This window comes from Pangasianodon hypophthalmus, chromosome 13 (assembly GCF_027358585.1).
Source record: "Pangasianodon hypophthalmus isolate fPanHyp1 chromosome 13, fPanHyp1.pri, whole genome shotgun sequence".
Lineage (NCBI taxonomy): Eukaryota > Metazoa > Chordata > Actinopteri > Siluriformes > Pangasiidae > Pangasianodon > Pangasianodon hypophthalmus.
The window spans coordinates 11598952-11625473 of record NC_069722.1 but is presented as its reverse complement, the minus strand read 5'-3'; the positions used below and the strand labels follow the sequence as shown (position 1 = coordinate 11625473).

The 26522-nt window shown below is 39.8% G+C and overlaps 1 protein-coding gene across 1 annotated transcript; it reads right to left on the bottom strand.

Annotated features, from left to right (window-relative positions):
• Positions 1 to 2960: 2960 nt before the first annotated feature.
• Positions 2961 to 26431, bottom strand: radil2a (Ras association and DIL domains 2a). The gene is made up of 16 exons (XM_026917186.3): positions 25216 to 26431; positions 23444 to 23761; positions 22949 to 23184; positions 20856 to 21187; positions 17161 to 17832; positions 16939 to 16976; positions 16370 to 16551; positions 15427 to 15539; positions 12622 to 12841; positions 11938 to 12110; positions 9312 to 9456; positions 8557 to 8735; positions 8057 to 8438; positions 6269 to 6399; positions 4931 to 5070; positions 2961 to 3905 (listed from the first exon to the last, which is right to left on the bottom strand). The coding sequence occupies exons 1-16, from the start codon at positions 25341 to 25343 to the stop codon at positions 3806 to 3808; spliced, it is 3489 nt and encodes a 1162-aa protein (XP_026772987.3). The 5' UTR covers positions 25344 to 26431; the 3' UTR covers positions 2961 to 3805.
• Between the last annotated feature and the right edge of the window lie 91 nt (positions 26432 to 26522).

Sequence of the window (26522 nt, the reverse complement as noted above, 5' to 3'; positions counted from 1 at the left end):
ATACACTGGGTTATACAAATTTAGGTTAATATCCAATTGGCCTTACTGTTCCAATACTTTCATAGGAGACTGGAAGATTTATTGATTTTTTTTTTTGGAATAGCAAGAAATAAAATAAAATAAAATGAATAAATTATATGGAGTCAAACTGCTGCTAACTGCATGAACCCAGCACCAATATGTCTACTAACTCTGAAATGCATTTCATCTTTAAGAAGAAAGTGAAAACTATATTCTAAGAATAACATTTAAATAATGATTCCCCTGACATTTCAAAAAAAAAAAAAAAAAAAAGAAGTGTCAGTTATGAAAAGATGGCGCTGATGGTGCCAAACTCAGTTATAATGGAAGCCTAAGGGCAACTGTTCAGCTCGTTTACTTTTACACTGATTTTTCTAGAAAGCTTTAATAAATTTTCTGACAACCTTTCTAAAATGTGACTACTTTTTTCTGGAGGAATTTGTGTTTATGCATTACCAACTTAAAGACCTGTGCCTCAGTTTCCACCTGGGCAAACATGGATAAAATGACTGGATGATAGGATAGAACTTTCAGTTTAAGCTCTCTTCCTAGCACACCTCTAGAGGGAGTCACAGATCCATCCATCCTCATTTTTACTGGAAATGCAAGCACTAAGTTTGAACACTAGAGTGATTCATACTTTTCCATAGAAGCCTCTCTGTGACTCTTAAATCTCACAACTGGATTTCCTGTGGCTGAAGGAAAGCTTCTCATCCTGTCCTTCCATTTACACCTTACCTCACGTCAGTGGCTTTTAGAGTTTGGACCTCCCTTGTAGGTGCTATTTTGGGTCTCTGTTAGCTTTGATTGCTCACTATTTCAATGGCAAGTTTTCTTTTTATTGGATGATCAAGTTTTTGGAACCATCACTGTTACCATGAAAATAATCAGTGTAGAGCACAGACCTCAGAAAGTTAATTTTGTAAACTATTGTTGCAACTTGCGCCCTCAAAAGCGCCATTTTATCCTTCAAACAATAGACATTGCAAAACACTGGTGCAAAATCACCCTTAAATGACAGGGTCAGTGCTCTAAATAAGCAGGCTTCAGCATATGACACCAGAGAAGTAAGACAGACTGACACACACATCACTGTTTTTAGATCCGGCCCAAATCTCTGAAATACACTAGAAATACCAGTTTAGCAACTGTTCACTGGAATAGTAGAGTCAAAAGAAAAAAAACGAATTCCTAAAATAATGTGTAACATAATAACCTAACTTATACTTTTGAAAGGTAATCAGTTATTTTTAGTTAGTTTTTTTTAACACCATGTAATTTTATATGCTTTAAAGAACTTGGGCTAAATAGATTATTTCATCTGAAATACCAGGAACAAATCTTATTTAGATCACACAGCTTATGTTTAGATAACTCTTGACTTGTATGACATTGTACAATAAAAGTGAAAACTAAAGATGACTGGTTTTTACAGATAATACCATATCTTATTTACACACCCACGTACACTGTATAAATATATCAGATTATATTGCTAATAATATGATAATAGTATGATAATAATTATAGTACTTATAATTGAAGTGAAGTGACTTGTGGCCAAGTATGGTGACCCATACTTGGAATTTGTGCTCTGCATTTAACCCATCCAAGTGCACACACACAGTAGTGAACACACACACACACAGTAGTGAACACACACACACACAGTAGTGAACACACACACACACACACCGTGAACACACACCCAGAGCAGTGGGCAGCCTTTTTTGCTGCGGCACCCGGGGAGCAGTTGGGGGTTCGGTGCCTTGCTCAAGGGTCTCACCTCAGTCGTGGTAATTGCAATACAGATGAGATATTTGGTATTTTATAAAAGGTATTAAAATTGGATTTCTATAAAATTAAAAGAAAGTGGAACCTGCATAGTAAACAGAACAAGATGATTGTAATTAACTAATTAACCTTTGAGGAACATTTTTTTAAATGATATTTTTTGCTCTGCAAATGCTGTTTAAAAACTTTAGATCCAAAGAACAGTAATTTTGTCAGACGTGCCACAAATAAACAGTGATGAAAGCTTCACCTTCAAAAGTACAATTTTGATATAATATTCATTCATGGTCAGGGTCACAGTGGATCCTGAGCCTCTACTGGGAACACTGGGTGTGAGGCAGGAATACACCCTGGATGGGACACCAATCCATCACAGGGCACCCTGCACACACACCTTCACACCTATGGATAATTTAGAGTAGGCAATCCTCTTCTGGGATGGTTTGGATGTGGGAGGAAACCAGAGAACCCAGAGGAAACCCACTCAGGGGACACGGGGAAAACATCTGAATTTCAGCACAGACAGTAACCCATGTTCCGGATTGAACCACGTAGCCTGAAGCTGTGAGGCAACAATGCAAATATTCATTTATTAATTTAAAAAAATAAATAATTATTTGAGATTTTTCTTTCCTACACTGGGTATCAGGTTGCTTTATCTGCTTTATCAGACCCACGAGGCAGCCTGTCGAATTTCCGTCTCAGTGTGGCTTCTGCAGAAGTGTGGCACATCAGAGCCACGTTGTGTAACAGGAGCTTAGAGCTGAGAACGATCCAGTGGAAACCTCAGTGTTCTATAAATGGTACAGCATAGGGAGACACACCCTTGGCACACTGCTCCTCCAGATCTCCACTGGCACAGCCTAAGGCTGTACTCCTCTTTTACCCTGCAGTGGGCCATTACTTTATTTCTGTCTAATTCATAAACCATCTCAGGGCTAAATGGGTTCAGCACAGCTGGGTGTTGTCCACAGCAATGTCCTTTTTACCAAACGTAAACATGCCATAAAGTTAAAAATGATAGGATGAAATGACTGGAATTGCATTCCAAGACTGTAACGGCATTTAAGACTTTGTGAACTAAACCACATAGCAGACATAAACGTAAAACGAGGAATCTGTTTAGAAAAATGAGCCACTCCATGCACCTTAAAAATGAGCAATATTTATTTCACATTTAAATATTACACAGAATAGAAAAGAATATACAAATCACAAACAAAATACTTTTCTACCATATCAGTAATGATGTAACACTGTTTCTCTGGCACTGAGAAAAAATATACCATTGAATGTATATCACATGATGCTCGTTAATGCCTGCTGCGAAACAGACAAGACTAGTAGCTGGAAATTTGATCCATGGCTTTGAGCATATTCAACAGAAATACTTTGCTCTGACCAGAACAAATTAAAAGCAGTACTTGATACAAGCCAGACTTTGGTTAACATATATTGAACAAAAATATAAAATAATTTTTCATTGATATTACTGTAATATTGCGTATATGTGTCTGCATATGTAGGATAAGTGTTTTGCTCACTGATGCTAAAACAGGCAAACAAACAACAGGATAAAGTCTGAGCCACAGCCATTTCCAGACAAACCTGAATTGTGTTCCATTTAATGCCGATGACAAAGAGATGAATACTGAATTAAATTACTGCATTAAACATTGGTTTTAAGTCATTTGGTATGCATTTTTTGCATCCAAGCAGACATGATTAAAACGTCACCCACAGGGAGTTCAAATCCCAAACTTAGAAGAAAACATGTCTCACTAAAGTCTTCAGTAAATTTTTGGTATTTTATTTGGTATTCCATTGATACTCCCAATTAAATTTTTTTTTTGGTTTAAAAAACAAAAGTCTGAGGACCTCAGCCAGCAGCTCGGAAGAGTAAAAGGTCTGATTTTGGTGGTGAAAGTACAAAAAGTCCAATAGTTTGTCCTGAAAACCCTTAGTGGAAACAGGAGAGTCCCCCACTGTTTTAGCATCTGGTGCTGGAGCTCCTGCCACTGCTTCTGGCTTCAGTTTTGGCCACTAGCAACCGGAGAGAATCTCCTGATGTCCGGATGATCTCCCTACCACTAGGACAGAAAAAGAGAGATGCAGAGGATGAGAGAGCTATTTTAGACCGTGGTAACTGAGCTACAGAAACTGCTTTATGAAATGGTGAAACCACAGGCTAACACATCTGGCTGTATCTTCTATTTTTTACTTAATTTTAATTTGACAAGGACGAATGACAGAAATACTGTGTTTTTCTGAAACGAATAAGCTTACTGGCCTTTTATAGGCTCTGTATCTGTTTCAAATGTGTGTACAACTGCAAATTTTACAGTGATGTAACAGGCATATAGTAAATTTGCAGTGTGAGAGTACATTATGTAAGCATGAATGATATTTATGTACATTCTTCCTTAACTATTAATGATCTAGTTATGTAGTATATGTAAGACTCTTGGCTCGGTCTGGATGCACCATCCAGCTGCTTTTAATCACTTATTAAGTAAAGGTTTATTAAGAGTGAGACTCTGAGGCACTTAGATCATGTAAGGCCTTTGCATCTACTTCAGTTTCACAAGTTAATCATTAACTTATATGTATGCTGACCTTTTAGTTTGGCAGCAGATCCTGGATCTGGCAGTGGTGGGTGCATTTCTGAGTTAATTTATATGTATGAATATGCAAGTACCGTTCCACTGATTTAATATTGCTGGGTTCTAATGATAAAATGCCTGTTTCTTTTTCATGTAAGTATGAATGCTCCTTTATTATCTTCCTTTTACCTGATCAAACTGTAATAGATGCAGAAAATATACAATCAGTTTCCAGTTTATTAGGGACACCTAGCTTGTATATGCACTTAGTGGTAATTTTATCATGTATTTTTTTTTATCTTGTGGCCTACTTTCTGCCTACTTGGTGTTTTCTGTCTATTACCTGGTGTCCTTCTTACCAGGCTTCTGAATAGGTCATGAGCAAGGGTTTTCCTGACTGAACATGTGAACAGTGCAACAATGGTGTCTTGATTGACGCAATAATGTTGTTTTGTGAAGATGTTTCCAATAACCAGTGTTGGCTGAGTAAGTAATTATGCACATATACTCACATCTGGTAGTCCATGCCTACAAGACTGACTCCGTTCACAGCCAGGATACGATCACCAAGCCTGAGCTTCTGGCACTGAGCAGCTGGCGAGCCTGGCACTACTGACTTTATGTATATCCCATTCATCCCCAGTGGAGATTTCTAGAGTTAGACAACACACAACACAAGCCGCAACAAATTAAACAGGAGTCATCAGCAGGTCACATCACTGTCTCCATTATATTGCATGTGTCATCAAATGACTAGTTATGCTGGGAAAAGCAGGGGACCACCTCACTAAGTCAGGATCTCAATGTAGCCAACATTAGTAATTTCAAAAGATTCTTGGCAAGGCTAAAACAAAGCCATTTACTGCTTTACTGAGCAATTTCTAAAGCCTGACCCCCACCACACACCTCCATGCCATGCACCTTCATCAGCAATCTCAAACAGAGTGGGTGAGCTAAATATTGCAGCCCTCTACATCCACACATATGGTACCACTATAGTGCCTAACACAGACAACAATTATTTTTAGGCACGACAGCTGCTCGGCAGCCAAGTTTTGGAGCCATTAAAACTAATGCCAGTCATGCAAGGAGTTCAAATACAAAGACTCAAGGAGATTTAATGTTTTGGGTCAAAAGTGAGTTGCCAGGGGGGTCTCCTGACCTATGTCAGATTACTTATCATTCACCTAAAAAAACATGAAACTTGACACAGCTGATCATTGGGAAGTAAGTGTTTAGTTATAATGTGTTTATGACAAAGTTTGCTCACATGAATGTAATCAGATTATAGGATAACAAGGTCCCAGGGTACCTCATGGTACCAGCCCATTAAAAAGATCTTATGACAGTAAGATTATCCTGCTAGAACATTAAAGCTATATTTGGAAAGTGAACAAAAAATTTCAGCCATAAGCCTTGATTTATGGCCACATTCAAGATGGCAGAAACAAATACACAATGCAGTTTAGAAGTATTTAGACAAACCAGTATTTGTTCTTTTCACTAATCCAGCACAATTAATTTAAAGTGTAAACAATGACTAAGAGGTTAACGTACAGAAGATCAACTTCAGTACAGGAGTATTTGTATAATTTGTATTCATGAAGCAATGAACACAATCACACACAACTGTCACTTTTTGTCTTTAGCTGAAAATTTCTAACTATTTAAAAATTATTTAAAATCAGTGCATCTGGTTATCCTGAGGTCTGTAATGCAGAATTTTCAGTTCTGTCTATTTCAGTTTTTTCCTTTTAGTTTTCTGTAGTAAGCTTTCAGTTTTCATGTGTCAGAATATGTTCACAAAAAAACAAAAAAAGTACAAAGTAAAACAAAAACTTTTTTCTCACCAGTCCGTCCACCAGCGCCAGGCCGAGGCCATGAGGTCCTCTTGACACATCTACTGTGAACACCTCATCTCGCTCGTCCTCATCCTCTTCTATTTCTCTCATCTCATCTGCATTTCCTCTAAGACCATTCTCTACACAGAAACACAATCACAAATCGCTTTGTTACAGTTCCTTCAAGTGTTGGGCATAATTAAAAAGAGACTCAGCTGAAAGATAATTTAGTGCTCTTTTCTATAAAGCTCTATTAAGGGATGACAGATATCAGTACAGAAAACTCAGCTTTCTTTTGCATTTTCATGGAAATTTTCATTATTGAAAGGGGCATTTCAATAATCTTAAAGCATTCAAACCATCAATCACATTCTGTAATATACTAGACAAGCAAGAGCATGGAAGCATGAAACTGCTCTTCCTCTGGATGCTCTGCTGTGCTTCTGATGTGCCTCCCCCATCACAACCAACAGAACAGCAACACCGCAGCAACAGTAACACCCCCACCTCCTAAAACTGTTCACACCCTGGACCAGGACCCCTAACAATGGCTGTCCCGATTAAGATTCCACCCAGCAACTCGACTGTAAATTCCCATGACGCTTCATCCACTGCTCTTTTCTCTCCTGACATCACCACCTCTCTGTAGATCTTACTCCAGATTATAAGATTAACCCAGCTACCAAAATAGCTTTAATATGTTAGCAAGGAAATGCACTGGTGTTAAACAGGTGCCTTTGATCAGTATGAGGAATCCAAAGTCATTCATAAAGAACAGTCAAGAGGTGAAGAAAACAGATGATTTGCACCATGTTTATTTGAGATGAATAGCACATTAAATAATAAAGGCAATTAGTACTCAAGTTAGATTAATTTGAACAATAATTCTTTGTGAAAGATTACTGATGCATACTTTCTCCATCATGGCTTAAAGCTTAAACTGCCCATGAGCATGCATTAACAATTAACCCCCCATTAGTCACGTGCAAAAGAGACCTGAAATGCTGAATGTGTGTTGTGACAAAAAGCCTATTATGTTCACTTTTCATGACATGCTGTATGGTTTAGCCCTGAGCTCCACTGAAGTGTCACATATACAGAAAGGAACAATTCTGTATTATCTATTAAATATAGCTACACTCCTAAAAATGTAATTACAAGAACAGCTGTACCAAATGCCATGGACAAGAAAGACCTGTTCAGGAATTTCATGTGCACACTGTTAATCCTTCCTTGTGACGGAATGCACTGAATCATAGAGGTGGAGGAGCTCAACCCATGGTGACAGGAGCTAATTGGGCTCGTTCCTCATGCTCTTTGCCTTCTCAATAATAACACCAATCAGAGCCAGAGCACACAATACCCCACGTTCACATCCATCCCCCGCACACCCGCATGACCTCACCACTCTGCCTGCCAAAAACAATAGACCTGGGGAGGAGACGGCCCATCCTTTGAACTTGAAGAACACCCCACAGAGAGACCATGCCTCAGGCATTCCCTTTCCAGTCCAGCTTTACAGCAATAGAGAAGAGAGCTGAAAGGAAAGTTTGAGAAATGCTTCTTCAGGTCATTTATATTAATCGTTCACTCAGCAGAGGCCTGAAGTCAAGTGCTTGCTCATGTTTTCCTGCTACAGTACTCCTGCCCTCCAGTTGTAGGTCACGGATTTGAGAAATTGCTAGAACTGTTAGTCTTCTAACGCACTGGATTTTTGAGGATAATTTATCAGAGCCCTGCGCATAGAATAAGTTGTGTACAGCTACTGAGTTTAAAACCCGTGAGATAACTGGTTACCTTTGGTGTTTTGTGTCGCCTGTTCTTGTAGGCTGGCCTCGAGTTCAGAGAGCTCCAGGCCTTGGGGTGTGTTGGGTGGGGTGAGTAGGCAGGACGGGTCCAAGGCCAGGCTCTTGTGTGCACGCAGGTCTGTTTCCCCAGGCAAGCGGTTCTGGAGCTCCAGGCTCTTCAGCTTCTGAGACAAGAGAGCTTCATAGGAACCTAGAGCATTGTGGAAGCCTCTGAGCTGAGGAGGTGAGGCAGACAAGCACTGCTGTTGCTCTGCTATATAACCACATTGAGTGGTTGGACTGGTGGCTTTGATGGACCCAAGGCACTCCAGTTCTGAGCTGGATGGGGAAGATGCTATTTGTGTAGCTTCCATCAGGTCAGTGCTGTTGTCCTAATTGAAACAAAACAAATGTGAAAAGTGCATTCATTACAGTGAGCAAGTACAACCAAAATCATGCCTAAACCCAGACTGACATTTATAGAAAGCCAGAAGAGGGTATGAGAGGTACCTGCAGTGGTTGTGGTTCATTTTGTATCTGGTTGAAAGGGAGGTTGTGGATGAACTCCTGCAGGCTCTTAAGGTGGGACAAGAAAGCAAGCTCTGTGATGGGCTTCCCCAGCTCCAAGTGAAAGGTGCTGTTGGGCAGGATAAGTGGAGGATGATTGTCGAAGCTCTCCAGAATTTCAGCTAGAAAAGAGGATTATAATCAGTTGAAGATCGGGTTAAGGGCTGACAATAGTCAATATTATTTATTTTTTATTATTATTGTAATATACTATAAAATATGTAATGGACATAAGGCTTCAAGCTATAGCTAAATTGTAGCCTTTGTCACTAGTTACTTTTTTATGACACTTTATTAACATATTTACATATATACAACATATTTAAAACAAGTTATATGTACAATTATAGGAAGCCAAAGTCTTACACAAGGGACAAGGATTGCAACTAACTAAAATTATGCAGTTTCTCTAACAAGATGCCAACATACAAAAATAACATAGCAATGAAAGACTAGCTCTGAGAGGTGCCCCGGTACATCAGAGCGCTTAGCGTGCCACCCCTACAGAACAATGACAGACTTGGAGTTAACTTGTCAGTCAGCCAATGGGAAGAACAATCACATGGCAGAAACAGTGAGTGAGCAAAGCACAAGCGAAACAGAATCCTGTTTGTTGGCATACTCATTCCTCTTCTTCACTCAGCATTCTAGATCACATTAGCACAGGTGTGTGTGTGTGTGTGTGTTGTTGGACTCACAGGTTTGGAGGGCAGATTCTGCTTCATCTGGGGAGGGGGTCCAGCAGGAGGGACAGGCCCTGCTGGAGCTGTATTCTCTCAGCATATGATGAAGCTGTGCTGGATTGAGGTGAGGGAACTCAGCTCTAAGAGACAGCCAGGAGGTCTACATAAAAACAAAACAAAACAAAAAAAAAAGGAAAATTAGAGACAATGCTTTAGAAAGTACTATACATATTTATTTACTTAACACACACACAAATACACAGAGAAATACAGAGAAAATGCCAAATTTAACACAATGTGTAGTAGTTTAAGCAACATAAAACATCTTGCTTAATAAATCCTTGTGTGCTCTTTGGTACCTTTTGTTTATTTATTGTGAAAGAGAATGGCAGAGTACAGAGAGAAAACACCACACTCTCCTTCTCCTACAATAAGTCTTTATATTTATACATGGAGAGTCAAACTATTACTTACCTTTAATCAACCAGACACTTTTCTTTGCTCATATACAGCTCACTTACACAAAGACACAAACCAAATTGAGATCACATTATATTTTATGGAGAGTTCAGAGGTCTGTGCTGAATATAAACAGACAAGGTAATGACTGGGGCACTTCAGAGAAGCAGAACAACTCTGGGAGGAGAAGTTGCCTCAACATGCCAACTCATCAGAGGTCTCTTGAGAAAAACTCCCTTTCACTTACGCCAGTCAGCACACAGAGGGGAGGCTATTGTGTAGGAGCTTTAATCACATACTCTAATTTCCAAAATGTAGGTTTGTCTATATGAGTACCCACTTCTTCAGTGGAATGTACATGGTAAATACTTACACCTGACAACAGCAACTAACAAATGCAGGTTGGTGTTTCCTTTTGCCTGATTTGAGAGCAGCTGTGTGGTTTCTGTTTATATGCTGTGGTTTAGGGCTGGGATTTGTGTAGAGAATGCTGCAATTTCTAATATAAAGAGCCTAAACAACAGAACAACAGACAGGAGCTTTGGCTGAATCTCAGCAAATCATTACTAATGCCAAAAGTAGTACCAGCAAATCATTACTAATACCAAAAGTGGCAACGGATGTGTAAGGCAGGTTTAGAAATAGCAAATGGGAAAAGGGTGATGCATAAGTGGTTAAGCACATTGCTGGATTATATGCAAACCACAAAATGCCCAAGCTACATGGGTGGAACATTTAAAACCAGCCTCCTAGCAACTGGCCCTCGCAACTGTTTTTTTCTGAGCTCAGCAAGTCAGCTTCTGCTGATATGCAAAACTGGGTTATGTTCAGTGACATGCGAGATGGCACAGATCAACATCATCTAAAAACAAACAGGTACTATGGCAAAGTATGTGTAAGTACATACAAGTTACTATATATAAGACATGACTATACTCATTCATGGAGTGCTACTACCCCCTAAGAATTTACTTTAGATTAGGGATTAGGGAAGTGTACAGAGACGCTGACCTATGAGAGTAGAGTATTGTATGATTATTTTGCAAATCTGGTCTTGCAGTAAACAAAAAACAGGTTATGTTAGGTGCTAAATGAGTACAAAAGGCTCAGACCTGCATCATTCTTGAATTTGTGACATAATTGTTTTTTTTTCAGCCATTCTACCCAGATTTATGTCCTAAGACCAAAAGAACAAAATCTAAAGAGCATAAGTATCAGGAGACAATTAGTCATTTATGTTTCACATATGGTACACAAAAGTCAAGGTCAATCACACTATGAGCTCCTTTACAGCCCCTCCCTGGCACTGCTCTGACCTCACTTCCTCAGAGAAAATAAAGCAATTTGACAAGCCCTGTAAATCTGTTACAGCACGGATGTGTCCTGGTGACACCTTGTAACTTTCGTGTGGTCCTATTAACACGATCACTCCCTATAGTTGTGACCTGTGGTGTAAAACTGCACAGGAAAGCTTCTTGAAGTAACACTCTTACACTGGATTACAAGGGAAACAGGTTTAAACAGAATTAGAAGTTACTGTTACAAGTCAGTGTCTCGACTATATTTCATTCAGGTGTTGAGCTCAGAGGGTTGTTCCACCCTCCTCAATGTTCTTTCCCATCTGTTTTCACAACAGAGGAACTGATAAATTATCTGCATGAGCAATACTTAATTACATCACTCACATATTGTTCCAAGTCTTTATGGGGAACTACACAAACCACATGCCACAGCACGCCTTCTGGAGTATCAGTCAGATGACGTCAGTTTAAATATACTCTATTGTCTTAGCTTTGGCACTTTCAGTGTCATATAAGTAGTGTATAAAGTGTGTTCCAATCATAAGGAAATAAATATGTATGAACTTTGTTATCAGAAGTAACCGCACCATTATGTCATACTATCTTGCACCTGACACCTTAAGCGAGTCCCTTTGTTGGTGCTACATGGTCAGTGAAGCATGGGGCCATCACTGTATATACAAGACACCTCAAGGGCTTTACAGGAGTGTTTATTAAAATGTACTTCTGCCTGGGTTCCTACAAGATGATCAGTGGACAACAACCAATAACCAGACATTTTTAGTTATTTTTTCCCAAAATAATTTACAAATTTAAAGTGCATGGTTAGGGCAGTTTTGGTTCAGTTAAGTGAACAAACAATTCTATTCAAAGTGTCTGACCTGTAGTAAATTCTCCTTAGGGGTGGCCAGTAGGTTGACCGCTGAGGAGAGTTTCTGGAAGAACTCCGCTGCCAGGTCGCCCAAACCAACACTCTGGGTCCAGTCCATCAATAAATCTAGGTTGGCTCGGATCTGTACTCCTCTGGACCACTGATAGAACCCACCTCCTGAACCTTTAAAAAGAACCAAATTCACATCTAATCACTACTCACTTGATCACTTTTCATTTGGACACTAGTCAGTTGGTCACATCTATTCACTGACTCACTTCATTCACTTACCACTTTTCAACTATCATCACTTTACATATTCATTACTTATTACTGCTCACTTTACTTATTGCTTACTTATTTAATTTTTTTTTCTATTTTTAAAATTTTATTTACTTACTTATTGTCCGATAATGTGTCCTTGTAAATTGATGTGCCTTACGCTGCTTTGAAAGAATTTCCACCTCAAGGATCAATAAAGCATTCTCACACACACGTACACGCACACGCACGCACTCACTCATTCATTCATTCGCTCACTCTCTTTGTATGCTGAAATAAGGAGGGTTAATAAGCCCTAAAATTCATTAGTCTAAGTACTACACTTGAAACTCCAATGTCTAGTTATTACAGGTAAATTGTCTGTGCCTTCTGACCGTCTATAACAGAATACCGTGCACTGGACTGCACTCACCTCTCTCCATAAGGATGTTGAAGAGTGAGGCATTGGTGAAGAAGAAGAGATAGGCCAAGAGCTGTGAGGATATCTCTGAGTGAACCTCAAAGGTGTTGAGCAGCTGCAATGCCTCCTTTAGGACATCCAGAATGTTGCTGACACCCACAGGCATGCGCAGCTGTCCATTCTCAGAGAAAGGGTTACTATCTAGCAATCCTGGTAGCACTGAATACAATCTCTGCAAAAATACAAAAGGAGAACGAAGCATACAGTTTTATTCTGTATAACATCTGGTATATGATATAGTGATGAACACACAATTGAGAATGTAAAGGAACAGCTTTACTTCTGACTGCTATATACCGCTGAAACAGGAGACCTTCCCAAAATGCTAAATGAATGTTTCATCACACCGTGATGTGGAGCGTCTGCCACACAAGTCTCTGTGTAATTTGTTACTACAGAAACAATGTATTAGAATGAGTGTATTAATATAAACCTGTGATTTGCCGTGCAGCCGACACTACTGTCTGTGAAATGATGTCTTTCTCATTTGTATAAATGATGTTTGTATGACTAACATCAAGTTGTAAATGTAACAGTCAAAAAACAGCGTACAAGCAGTCAAAAATAACAGTACTAAAACTGAAGATACCAGATAATTCTATATCAGTATTCTCAGTGGTGCAGTATGATACAGAATCTGCTCCAAGCATTGTATGTTCTATCTGAGACCACAGGAAACACGGCACAAGCAGACTTCCTTTCAGCGTACAGATTGGGGCGGCTCTGGGAAATGTCTCAGCCACGACAGTCCATTGTTACCACCACACTAAAAGTCTTGGGAGTTGACAAGATAAGATGCTACTCCCAGCCTCTTGTACATACCCCACTGACCCAATGACTACATTCAGAGATAAAAGATAACAGTTATGATAGCAAATAAAGACTACAAAGGTAATAGCAGATAAATAGAATAGACCCTGGTGGTATTGTTTCATGCAGCAGCAAAAGTGATTGAAACTACGCAGAACTAATATGGTTCCTGTGGGAGGAAAATCTCAGAGTATACAGGAAACATGAAGGGAAGTTCTGTGTTTAAACACAGGGGAATAGCACATTGTGGCTTGGCTTGGCCTGTAACAAGACCCATGAGTAAAAGTCCGTTCCTGAGACCTTTGTAACTTTTAACCCATTCATTTTAATCGTCATGGATTCGCTATTGAAAGAACCCTCTTCTGACCTGCTACAAGGCCAAGAACACTGAAGTTGGAGAGGGTAAATCAGCCTGCCAGTGACAGCAACACTTTAAACAGAGCACTGTTTACAGTATCCTAATTATATATTTTAGAGCATGGCTCTGCATAAACCAGATGGCTTAGGACAACCCTGGGCCTCTTTAAAGTAACTACACTGAAGGTGTAAGGTCACTCTGGAAAAAAGGTTTCGTCACTTCCCTTTTGCTGACAAATTTATTTGTCTTTGTCTAAAGCACTACATCACCACATCTTAGTCATACTTATTCAAGGAGACAAGCCCCTGAAAGAATATGGTGACTCTTGAAGTGCTTTAGTGAGCCAACTATTGAAATCACAATGACTCCACATTCCTCCTGTCCCTTGAGGCTTCATCCAGCACAAAGCCAGGATTGACACACTACTTACATTGTAGTAGAAATCAAAAGAGAAGTGGACACATTTAGGTAAATCACCAAAAATATAAAGTTTTTCATTGGAAATACTTAATATTTTTGGTGACTTACCTAAATACAAATTCTTTAACTTGTGCTATTTGTGTTATTACCAAGCTGGACATCTCTGACAAAAAAAAAATCGCTGGCACTATAACATCCTGGCAGCTGGCTTATAAATTCCGGCCTCACCCCAGTTTTACTCGAGTTGTGAGTCACCACACATCAACACCACATGAAAGCAGAAGCTGTTTGAGGAGACCATTAACCACAAAGCACTCAGTTATATTTTAAATCACTGATTTGTAAGTGTCTCCAGTTCTCTGTACTGGATGTTTGGTAAGGACTGAAGCTCTCTTCCTGAGCAGGAAACAGACTGTGAGCTTGGGGCACCATTTGGCTTTATGTTCACAGGCCACAGCTGCTTCCCCATTAACTGAAAAGCAGGCGACTGATGAGCCACTCTGTCCTTCCTGTTCACTCTCACCATGTTACATGCCTCACCACTCAGGAGAGAACAGGCAGTACTGAAAAATCGTTGCAACCACATTTGTACTAGAGTGAGATGCACATGTTTTGGGCAGTAACTAAAAGCTTCTCCAGGAAGCAGCTGTTCAAGTTGGGTATTTGTGTGGCTGCCTAGGCAGAACCAGGATTGTATTCTGGCTCCAGTGTCCTGTTAAACAAGTGTTTCTCACTTCACCGCAGGTGTGGCCGTGAGCAGTGAACGTCATGAAGCTGGTGTTTGTGGTGCTTATTTGTTAGCCAGCAGTTAAATACTAGATACTGTTTAAGGATGTTTAACTCTCAAACAAATATCCATTCAGTATTGCCAAAAGTAACATGAGGATATAGCAATCTAATTTCAGTTTAAACAACATGTAACAAGAAGAAAAAGTGAAAGTAGAGTTTGGGAAATGTTGCACAATGAATTCCAACCTTGAAAGAATTCAAGACAACATGCATTTGTTTTTCATTCCAAGGAAAGAGACTGAGAAATAGTATCACACCAAATAGTGCCTTGTTATCCAATCTGGCTATATGGGACTTGAAATGAAAATTAAGGTAAAATGGCAGAAGTTGGTCTGTAAGAGCATGAATGTGCTCGTGTTTGTGTATAAATTTGTGCTTACTCTTGTAAGGTAATAGACAGTCTGCTGGAAAGTGAACATGATGACTTCCTCTAGGACAGTCATGGCCTCCTCACTGGCAGTACGTGTAGACAAGATCTGAGAATTTAACAATTCTGTGAAGAGGAACAGGCATATCATTAGTTTCATATAGAAAATACCTACCGATTCAGATGACAAAATAATTTAAGATTTTAAACACTATATTAGCACCAAATGTAAAGCAACCTATAGGGCAACAATATGTTAACAATATAACTAATGTATAATAAAACACAACAATTTCAGTTAAAATATCAGTGACTGATGGTGGCATTTCATTACAATTTTATGCATGTAACACAGGTATAATTCCTCACTCATGCTGTTTTATTACTTTTATTATCAAAACAGCAGGCTTCGTGCTCATTCCTGTTTTTGTTTAACCAAGCCGCCAACCAGCTGTCGTTATACTTACACTTCATATTTATACAAAGCTGCCAGAACTGAGAAGGAAAATCTAACACTGCTAGCAAAGTAAGGAAAAAAGCTGATAAAGCTATGGAAAAACAGCTTCCACCAGATTTAGGCTTCCACCAGATTGTTTTTAAAATAACAAGGATGGAATCCTTGCAACCATTTCATATCCACAGCAATAAATGAGCAATAAAATTTACAGTAAAATTGGAAACACTATTTTTTTTGCTGTAGAAAATTAACAATAGACACTTCTGAGACATACAGCAGATTTGCACTGTTGTATATTTAGGACCTTGAAGGTAAACAAAAAATATAAGACTTTTTGAGGCCTTATATTAATTCATTTAAAATTCATAAATTAATTCAATTAAATTTTAAGACATTTTAGGACACTATAAATACCTTGGATTAACCAAACCTATTTTAAGATTTACAAACAAACCAATGGACAATTTGTAGCATCAAAGTGAGTTGAGAGAAAAAGTACCTTTGTCCTGCTCTTCATCTTGCTGTGTCCATGGCAGGAGAAGGGGCACCTCGTGCTGAATGAAATGCAACAGTTCAATGGAGTTGGCCATCCATAACACGAGTGGCTGCAGGCCTGGGATCAGCTCAGCCATGCTCAAGAGACAAATCGCCTCCGTCTCTGGCTGTCCGTCTCCTGCTCCACTACAGCATAGAGAAAAAACACTATTCACACACTCATAACACTAATATACTGTAGACTAAATCATACACTGTAGGAAAAATCAAGATAAGTGAGTAGTAAAATACTGCCTTGGTAGTTAATATATATGAGAAATGTGAGGAAGTTCAATATAAGGAAGTTTAAATCATAAAGCCATTGAAGTTGTTTCTCGTCTGCTTCCATTTGAGCTATTAGTTTCTTCACTTCAGCTGTAATGTGGGGAAATGACTGAAACTCAGAGGTGGCTCTGTGGCGGACTGATTTATTACTGGGGCACACTCTCAGCATGGGTTGAAATCTAAAAAGTGGCTTGGAGATGTGGCTCTAGCATTGATAAAAAAAAAAAGTTGAAAAAGAAAAGCTCTCACTTGTCTGGCTGAAGCGCTGCAAGCTCTTTTGTTCTCTCCTGTGAGTGAAAAGGAAAGCAAAACTTCATTTACAGTTCACCTGTTGTGTGCCAAATACTTTATTCAACTCATAACCAATTGAGTACTGTTAATGCATTGTCGTGAGCCAAAATTTGTAGAATACCATCTACAAAGTATAGTGAAATTTGTGATTTTTCCTGTACTTTCAAAATTCGCACTCACCCACATGGCAAGCTGGATCTTGTTTGCGAATTGCAGCAACAGTTTGCGGAAGTTTGTCATCTCCCAGCTAGCAGCCGAATGCTGAATGCACAAACAGAGCAGGAAGGCCGGAATTAATTTGGGCTGTGGTCCTCTAGGGTCCACCATGGTGAGGATCTTCTCCAGCACCTGGTCCTCTTGGTGCAGTTCATAGGTAAGAGAAAGCACCCTCTCGTCCGGGTCCCTCCAGCAGGCTGGGACCCTCCTGCTGGTCCTGTGCCTTCTTACAGAGGAACCACAGGCATTACAGGGTGAGGCGGAAGCTGGGGGAGAAAGACTGGCCATCCAGGTAGGTATCCGCTGGACGTCAGGTGCTGTGGGGTCCTTAAACATGAAGAGGTAATGCTGGCCCAAGCCTATTAGGTCACCTGGAAAGAGTTCAGCTTCGCCCTTTAACTGCACACCGTTGTGGGTTACGGAGGCTCCATGGAGGGGCTTTAGTAGGGTTGAAGTTCTCCTGCTACCATCAGCTTGGGTTCTGGGAACATCCAGGTGCTGCACGCAGCAGTGCTGGGGAAGCACATCAGGGGCATAGAGCACAAAATCCACCTTCAACTGCTCTCCATCCTCACCATGCCCAGCACAGCAGCCAAACACACAGCTGTTCCCACTCATCAGGTAGATCACAAAGTCCTGGAGAGAACCAGATGCACAACATTTTTATACAAAATTACTGCAAGTGGCTTGAAATTAGATCCTGAAGACTAAACATCTACAAATGAATTAGGCTACATCATTACAACCATTTAACCAGCATCAATAAGGTTATTATACAGTGGTGTGAAAAAGTGTTGGCCCCCTTCCTGATTTCCAATCTTTTTGCATGTTTGTCACACTTTAATGTTTCAGATCATCAAACAAATTTAAATATTAGTCAAAGATAACATGAGTAAACATAAAACACAGTTTTTAAATCACTTAAATAGGACCTGCCTGACAAAGTGAAGTAGACCAAAAGATCCTCAAAAGCTAGACATCATGCCGAGATCCAAAGAAATTCAAAAAACAAATGAGAAAGAAAGTAATTGAGATATATCAGTCTGGAAAAGGTTATAAAGCCATTTCTAAAGCTTTGGGACTCCAGCGAACCACAGTGAGAGCCATTATCCACAAATGGCGAAAACATGGAACAGTGGAGAACCTTCCCAGGAGTGGCCAGCCGACCAAAATGACCCCAAGAGCGCAGCCAAGAGGTCAAAAAAGACCCCAAAACAACATCCAAAGAACTGCAGGCCTCACTTGCCTCGGTTAAGGTCAATGTTCACACCAGCAAATCCACCTCTGAATGGCTGAAGAAAAACAAAATGAAGACTTTGGAGTGGCCTAGTCAAAGTCCTGACCTGAATCCGATTGAGATGCTGTGGCATGACCTTAAAAAGGCGGTTCATGCTCGAAAACCCTCCAATGTGGCTGAATTACAACAATTCTGCAAAGATGAGTGGACCAAAATTCCTCCACAGCGCTGTAACAGACTCATTGCAAGTTATCGCATACGCTTGATTGCAGTAGTTGCTGCTAAGGGTGGCCCAACCAGTTATTAGGTTAAGGGGGCAAACACTTTCTCACACAGGACCATGTAGTTTTGGATTTTGTTTTCCATTAATAATAAAAACCTTCATTTAAAAACTGTGTTTTGTGTTTACTCATGTTATCTCTGACTAATATTTAAATTTGTTTGATGATCTGAAACATTAAAGTGTGACAAGCATGCAAAAAGATTGGAAATCAGGAAGGGGGTCAACACTTTTTCACATCACTGTATATATCCATTGCCAGTGGACTTTAAACAACATAATTCAAAAAAAAAAAAAATAGATCCCTCTTTTAATTTAAAGCAACATTTTCATGAGAACCAGATATTACCAGAAACAATGTATTCATTTTCCTATGAAAATGGAAACAGTTAAATATCAAAACTATGGAAACAGAGACTAAAAAAAACACAAGAGTGACTCAGTACCCTTATCATGTAGCTTAAAGAGTCCATACTAATTAAGATTTGTTTTGCCTCAGCTGACCTCAGTTTAAGTACACAAGGCAGAGAACTTCCTGCAACAAAATTACAGGTAGATGTGTGGCCTCATCCTTCTGGAATGTTAACTTTTGTTTACAGTAGGATCAGCGTACAGACAATACACACATGGACATAATCATAACATAACGAATTCAGCAAGGTCAAACAAATACACTGTGGAGGGCATGAATACATCACCAATAAGTGCTGTGTTAAAAAGTAACTCTGGCCAGGCTGTGTTTCCCAGTGCAACACGCACCCATATCAACCCACACAAGCACACTTGCACACCCACACACCGCTTTGCATACTCAGCAGCATTCACAATGAAGAACAGTTTCCTTCTCCTGGAAGTGGGCTTAGCTACACTCGGGAAAGTTCAGAAAACAAATTAATTGCACCCACAAAGGTGGTTAAGATTCTAGTATGAAGCTAATCCTGCTTTTTAGTGTTTAAGCAGGAAGTAATGGAGTAGTGTATATTGGCTTGCGATGGGAAAAAATGTGTTTGTGCAGGTGCTTTATTATTCATTCTCTGGGAAACCTGTAATCTGTTAGATCTTGGCATGAGATCCATCACATAGAGAACATTCCCGTCCTGAGTTCTGCCAGAAGTCAGCTTGGTTTGTGCGCAAACTGAAATTATGGCAGAGGCTATTGTGACTCAAGCTGAGCTTCCCACCCCTGAGTGATAAGTGAAACCTAGGAGGCCTAAATATCACCCGCATACAAGCAAAAATAATCTCTCAGTCTCTAGAAGATACTCCTCATGTAATTAAAGGAAAAATCCACCCTGAAACACATTATATTTGTTTATATTGCAATTATGGTTCTAATTTGCTGGGTTTGCTATATTTTCATTATTACCATTAGAAGTGGTTGTCTGCTGCATTGACATCACAGGGGGACACTGCAAGCACATTTATAGTGCATTTAATAGGAGGAAAATATGCTGCTAGCTCCTAAAAACAAAAGCAGGAGCTTCTTCATTCACCATTTTCCAGCAACATATTAATGAGAAATCCAACGTAGACAGTGTGGAGACAGCAAACACTGGACTCATATGCAATGAATGCAATGCAGCTATACAGTGCAGTTGCACTGAGTTACAGACTCGGCCCAGCTACTTAGTAATCTACAAGATGACAAGTTCAAGGCTGAAGATGGTGGCATTTGCATGAAAGTTGAAGTTTTGGAAGCTGATATGTTTAAGCAGAGTGTACAGATAATGAGGTGAGAGAGCTGGACAGACTAAAGGACTATAATGCTGTTGCATTGCTTTCTCTATGTAGAGATGAAGCAAGGGATAAATCCCACTGGCACCACTATCAGCAGGTAGTCAAGCAGCATTATGTGTAAAGTATAAAGTAAGTCAGTGAAAGAACTATAAATTATTATAAAGGTTAATATGCAAGTCATTCAGGGGGGATTTTTCCATTCAGTCTAAAGGAAACTGGAGGCATTTGATACCATGGTCAAAATCTTTAGATGGTCCATGTGTTCACTAAGCTTGTGGGATTACTGCTTTAGCAAAATCACAACGTGATGGAACAAATGGTTACCTCTGAATAGTGTCCATCAAACTGTACGCATAGGTAACACAGTAAAATATGGTTTACAAAAATGTGATAAAGGAAGCTTACTTGTCTGTGGCTGTAACCTTGAAGGAGAAGAAAGTAGGGAAAATCAAACGGTGGGTGGATGGAGTACTGTGTTGTGTTGTCATCACTGCTTTCCGTCTCTTCCTTCTCTGTGATGAGGCAGCGTCCCTCCAAGTCAGCTTCAGCCTCCGGATCCTCCTGCAGAGTGCCTCCTTTATTAGCCCTGCAGGCCTCCTTACCCATGGCAGAGAGGTCCATGTCACTCAGGCTCCTCCAGATACCGACGCTGTCCATATCCCCACTGCTCCCATCCACAAAGAGTGACGTAACCCTTGAATGGACTTTCTGTAGCTTCCGCACATGGGCATTGAGGCCTGGAGACAAACACGGCAGAAAGGTGAGAAAAGCTTAGTTCCATGATAGTGGCTTTCCTTTCCAGCACCGTGAAGAAAATCACTAATGATAAAACAGCTTATGGAATTAAACTTAAAAGTGAGAGGTTTTGCGCAGAAACTTTTAGAATATAACCAGATATCTTAGAAAATGCTTTTACTATATTATTGTTGAGTTTGAGGAAATCCTTGGTATGAAAACCGTATCAGATTGGCCAGCATAATCGGAGGAAATCAAACTGAAGCATGCTTATGGCATTAATATATTCTACACATTTTAGAAACTCAACAATCTACAAACAACAATAATGCCAGCATGAGTGAAAGAAGTGCAGGAAATCCATAAAAGACCTGTTCACTTCCACCTAATACAATCCATGTGTGAATGGTACTGACCAAACACAAACACCATTCAGCTTAACCCTGGGGCCATTAAGCACCATGGAATGTTCAGAGGCTATGCTTTCACACCGAGGGCGTTATCAGCCGTGGAAGTGGGCGTCTGTCCACATTGTTGTGCACAGAGGTGGTGGTGACAGGCTCTGTCTCCCTGGTCCCTGTTCCACCAGGGAGCCTAGAGAAAACCCTAAGTTCTGTGCCAAAGACAACAGGGACAAACATTCTCCAGAGTGCAGGAAACAAGCTCAGATGGAAAGGAAAACAAGCAGGCACTACACATGTTCTTGGGGCTCAGGCACAATGGGAAAGCCCACGGTGAAATATATGGGTCTATCCCAGTAAAATACTTCTAAGAAAAACCATTGTGACCATCTTTGCTGTTAAGACTAGATATGTGCAAGGGTATTTGAATAATGAAATCGAATTCATACACTGAAATTGCTATTCAAGTATTTGGTATTCACTACATCCAGAGGACGTCAATGAGAATATATGAAAAAGAGAAGCTACATCAGGCAATATTTGATGCAGAGAGCATTATGATAATAGTCAGATAATAGATTTTCAGTAACATCTGGTACTGTATTAAAGTCATCATTTAAATGATTAAATGACAATGGACATAAATCAGGTACAACTGATTTGCAGATTAAGCTTATTACGCACCAGAAGTGATTCTGCATGTGTGGTACATTGCAAACCTTCTGCAACTCTTTTCCTGTAACTTGCATTGAACATTTATTGGTTAGATAATAAATTGTACAAATATCTGTACTGATCATTGGAGTATTATACACATGTATTATTATAAACAGGTACCACTGTGATCTTATTGTTATCCAATGAGAGCTTCAAACATCTTGCCCAAAATATATATGCTTTGTTTTTTCCTATTCATTATTACTCCATAATACGTCTCTGTCAAACAATAACGTGCACTGACACAGACAGGAGGAATGCAGTGAAAAATAAAAATGGATTATGCAGCACTAAAGGTGCTTATTTTGCCTCTCCTTGAGGTTAACTGAATATCTGTTCATTAACTCTTACAGATGTTAAAATCTCTAGCTCAGACTTCAGTCAGAATGACAAGATGCATCAGTTGCTCCAACATTAACTGGCATGGGAGTGGTAGCAAAGAGGTTATAGGTTTGAGTCATAGGACTGCCAGCGGGTCACTGTTGATTCTTAACCCTAACTTACTCAGACTTCTGCCTCATTTTAATTTGCTTTATATAAATGCATCTGTCAAATGAATAAAGGGATGGAATAAATGCAGCAAAGTCTAACCCCAGGATTATCTCTAAGCATAAGAAAAAACACCAGTGCATTCTGGTGGATTACCTGCAGTGATTGTGTCTCTGTCTTTGGCATTACGAGCTTCAATATTTGTTCTTTTGTGGATCTCGAACCTTCTGCAGAATCCTTCTTTGGGTTTCCAAAGGGACTGTAGTATGAGGGGTTTCTCGTTGTCACCAATGACCCGAAGGCACTCTGTCTGCCACTGGTGGGCTACTCCAGTCCGCCCAATTACATCACAGAGGACATATGCATCTGGATCTTCCTTTTCAAGGCAGTATCTGTAAAAGAATAAAAATCAACTCATTAATGCCACGATCTAATAGTCACTTTTTCCTGGGACAGGGGCATATGGATCCAAAGCCTATTTTGGGCAAAACTGTTGACCCACATAGTCATGGGGAGAACACGACAAACTCCACAGACAGTAAACCAAGCTCAGGGTTGGACTAGGGACTCTGAAGCCGTGCAGTGGCAAAGCTACCCGCCGTGCCACTCTTTTTCGTAACGAGTAATATATAAAAGGATAGAAGCGCTTACCTCTCAAGGGCCTCTTTAACCAGCTCCCTGGCGCTGGAGCGATTCGTGGCCAGCACGCTCTTGTAATTAGCCCCTTGGCAGATGTCACTGCCAAATATTTTTAAGATCCCTGGGGCAGACAGTTGACTGGACAGCTCAGTGGGGTCATCGTTCAACTCGAGATTTCCTGCAAGGCGCCCTGGTCCGTTGTCCCGCAGAAGAGGACTCCGGTTAAACACTGTGGCCAGCTTGTTGTTGTGCCGGCGAATCTTACTTCTGGCTGGCTGCCTGACACCAGCACTCTCAGCAGATCGAGTCGTGCATTCAGACGTGTTGGATCTAAAAACCCAAGAGAGGCAGAAGGATAACCTTTAAGACTTGCCACCGCTATGCTCATCTCCACAGCCTCCATCGACAGGAAAATAAGTACAGCGTTTATTTAAAAGCATTCCAAAGACAGTGAACCAAAGACAGATTCCTTGGAACCATGAGCAGAACTTCTATCCTTCAAAGAGCACTTTGTTTTTCATGCCAGTAATGAAAAACTTTTTTGCCCATACTAAACATGTACAGTTTAGTTTTCTACAAATCTATGGTGAAAATAGGACGCAAATAAGCAACAAACCTGGGCAGAGGGCTTTAACATTAAATGTTCCTAAAAATATGTGAAAAGCACAAGAACTGGACAGAAATCTTTAACTTCAACAATCTTTGTATTCACAGAATTAGTCAACATATTTGTCAAACAAATGGAATGGAGGAAGATGCTGTGATTTGGAAAACCATTAGTTCTCATCATAGATATCTGGAAAAGATGTATACCAAACAAGCAACTTCATAACCTCTTTCAGTCTTAAAAGTGATTAGTCCGTCTGTGGATGTTCTCAATTAGACAGTGTAATGATTGCATTACAGTGGATAACTTCAACTGGATATTATAGATTTAATGCTAAAACTCTATTGAAATGAAAAGAATGACCTTGGTGCTTATAATGAAGATCTTCCCAACACACTTAACACTGCTTGTCTCTATAGTATACAGTTGTAGAAGAGTAATGATTTATATTCTCACTAGCTGGAGTCACTCAGAAGAGGATGGGATCCCCTTTGAGCCTGGTTCCTCTCAAGGTTTCTTCATCAGAATCAGAATCAGAAACAATTTATTGCCAGGTACAGTAAAGGACACTCTACAGTACTAGGAATTTGTCTTGATGTCAGGTGCAAACGCAGAATCAAAGATATAAGGTCAAGATGAAGTGAAGAATACAAAAATACAAAAAATGCAACACAATACAAGGGTAAAACAAAACGAAAGTGCAGGGACCATGGTGCAAGATGAACATGTTATATATATAAATATGAAATATGTAAACAGCAGAAGATAGAATATATTAAATCAAAAATATAAATAGTTATATACAGAAAAAGTGAGTGTACATGGTAGATGTCATCTCAGGAAGGTTTTCCTTACCACCAACACCTCCGGCTTGCTCATTAGAGATAATATCTCTACAGATAAGATCTATATCCATATAACTGTAAAGGTGTTTTGTGACAACGTGCTATAGAAATAAAGCTGAATTGTCTTGTCTCAATAATATATTGGTTCATGAGGGCCAGAATCCTAGACGTTAAACTCTGTAGTGCTGTAGTCTCTAGCTGCCTTATTCAGCACTATAGTCATATCTCATACTGCCTTCTGATGATTTCTGATGGCCCAGCATTAATATGAAGACTTCAGCACGTTTTGACAGCAGTCTAATTTGATTTTTACTATTTAAATCATGACTTACTGTAGAGAGCCATTGCTGGGCTTCCTCCCCAGCGTTGCGAGCCGTTTTTTCGGGGACCGGATTAATAATCCAATAGGAAAACCGAGCGCTTGCTTGTTAAACTGGTTGCTTCGCTCCTCAGAGATCATTTTCCTCACAACTGGATCCTCGTTCAACGACTGGGATAAGTACGGAACGCTTTAAGGTGTAATAATTATGAATTTGATATAAATGCACATTAAGAGCCACTCGTTTGAGGATTCAGACCGCAGTGGTCCGCTTTGACACTATTTTCCATTTCCACTGGCAGTTCAGGATGTTTCCCACTGCTCCAGCTACATTCTTGAAAAATACTTCACTGTAGAAATTTTCTGTCCTCGAGAGAAAGAGTTTCCCAACCAAAATAATGAAGAGGAAACAAAAATAGGTTGGTTATATCTGTCACTGAGAACCTGAACTCAGTGTGAGTAGTGAAGTCTTCGAGCTGTCCGTTGAGAAGTGAGCGTCTCTGAGTGAGCGCGTGAACGTGTTTGAAAAGTCACGTGAACAGCTCCAAGAGCGCGCTCCCACCATGACGTCATGCGCGAGAGGACAGGGCGAGTAGACTCTGGTGTAAATAAATGTTTAATATTAAGCTGGATGATCGGAGACGTCATTGCACTGTTACATGCCAAGTGAAAGATTAATAAGGAAACACGACAGGGTTTTAAGAATATGCAGTGACTAGAACACAGTGTCCGTTTCCTAACAGTGGAACCTCTGCTGTTTGGCGGAAAAGGGAAGGGTGGGAAAGGATATCCCTTGACCTAGGTGGGAGAGAATGCAACAAATGCAAAGAAATAGCATTCTCCATTTAGTCATAATTAAGAAAAAAAATCATATTCATTCTAAGAGACTACCAAGATCAACAATTGGCGTTTTACCCCCGACAAAAGCAAAGACGTCTGTAAATAAATGCCCAGTCCCATGTAAAGTACACCATCTACTGGCAAGATCATGTCATTTTCAACTGCCTTGCAATGCCATAAACCTGTATACATTTGGTTAATAGAGCTTCTTTAATTGCTTGAAGACTCATTTGCAAAAATAATGTCCAAGTCAGAATCAGAAGACCAACTTAACTGTGGTTTTGAAATTGAGGAAAAAATGACAACAAATCTGATGAGAACAAAATGCTATGCAGAGTTAAAAATATAAAAAGGAAGACAAAGCAGTACTATCAAAGGATCCCATCCCCCAAGAAACTTGTTTTCTTAGCAAAATATAAATTATTGCTGATTAGATGCAAACATACCAGTCAGTCACAACTGAACAAATAGGTTACATGG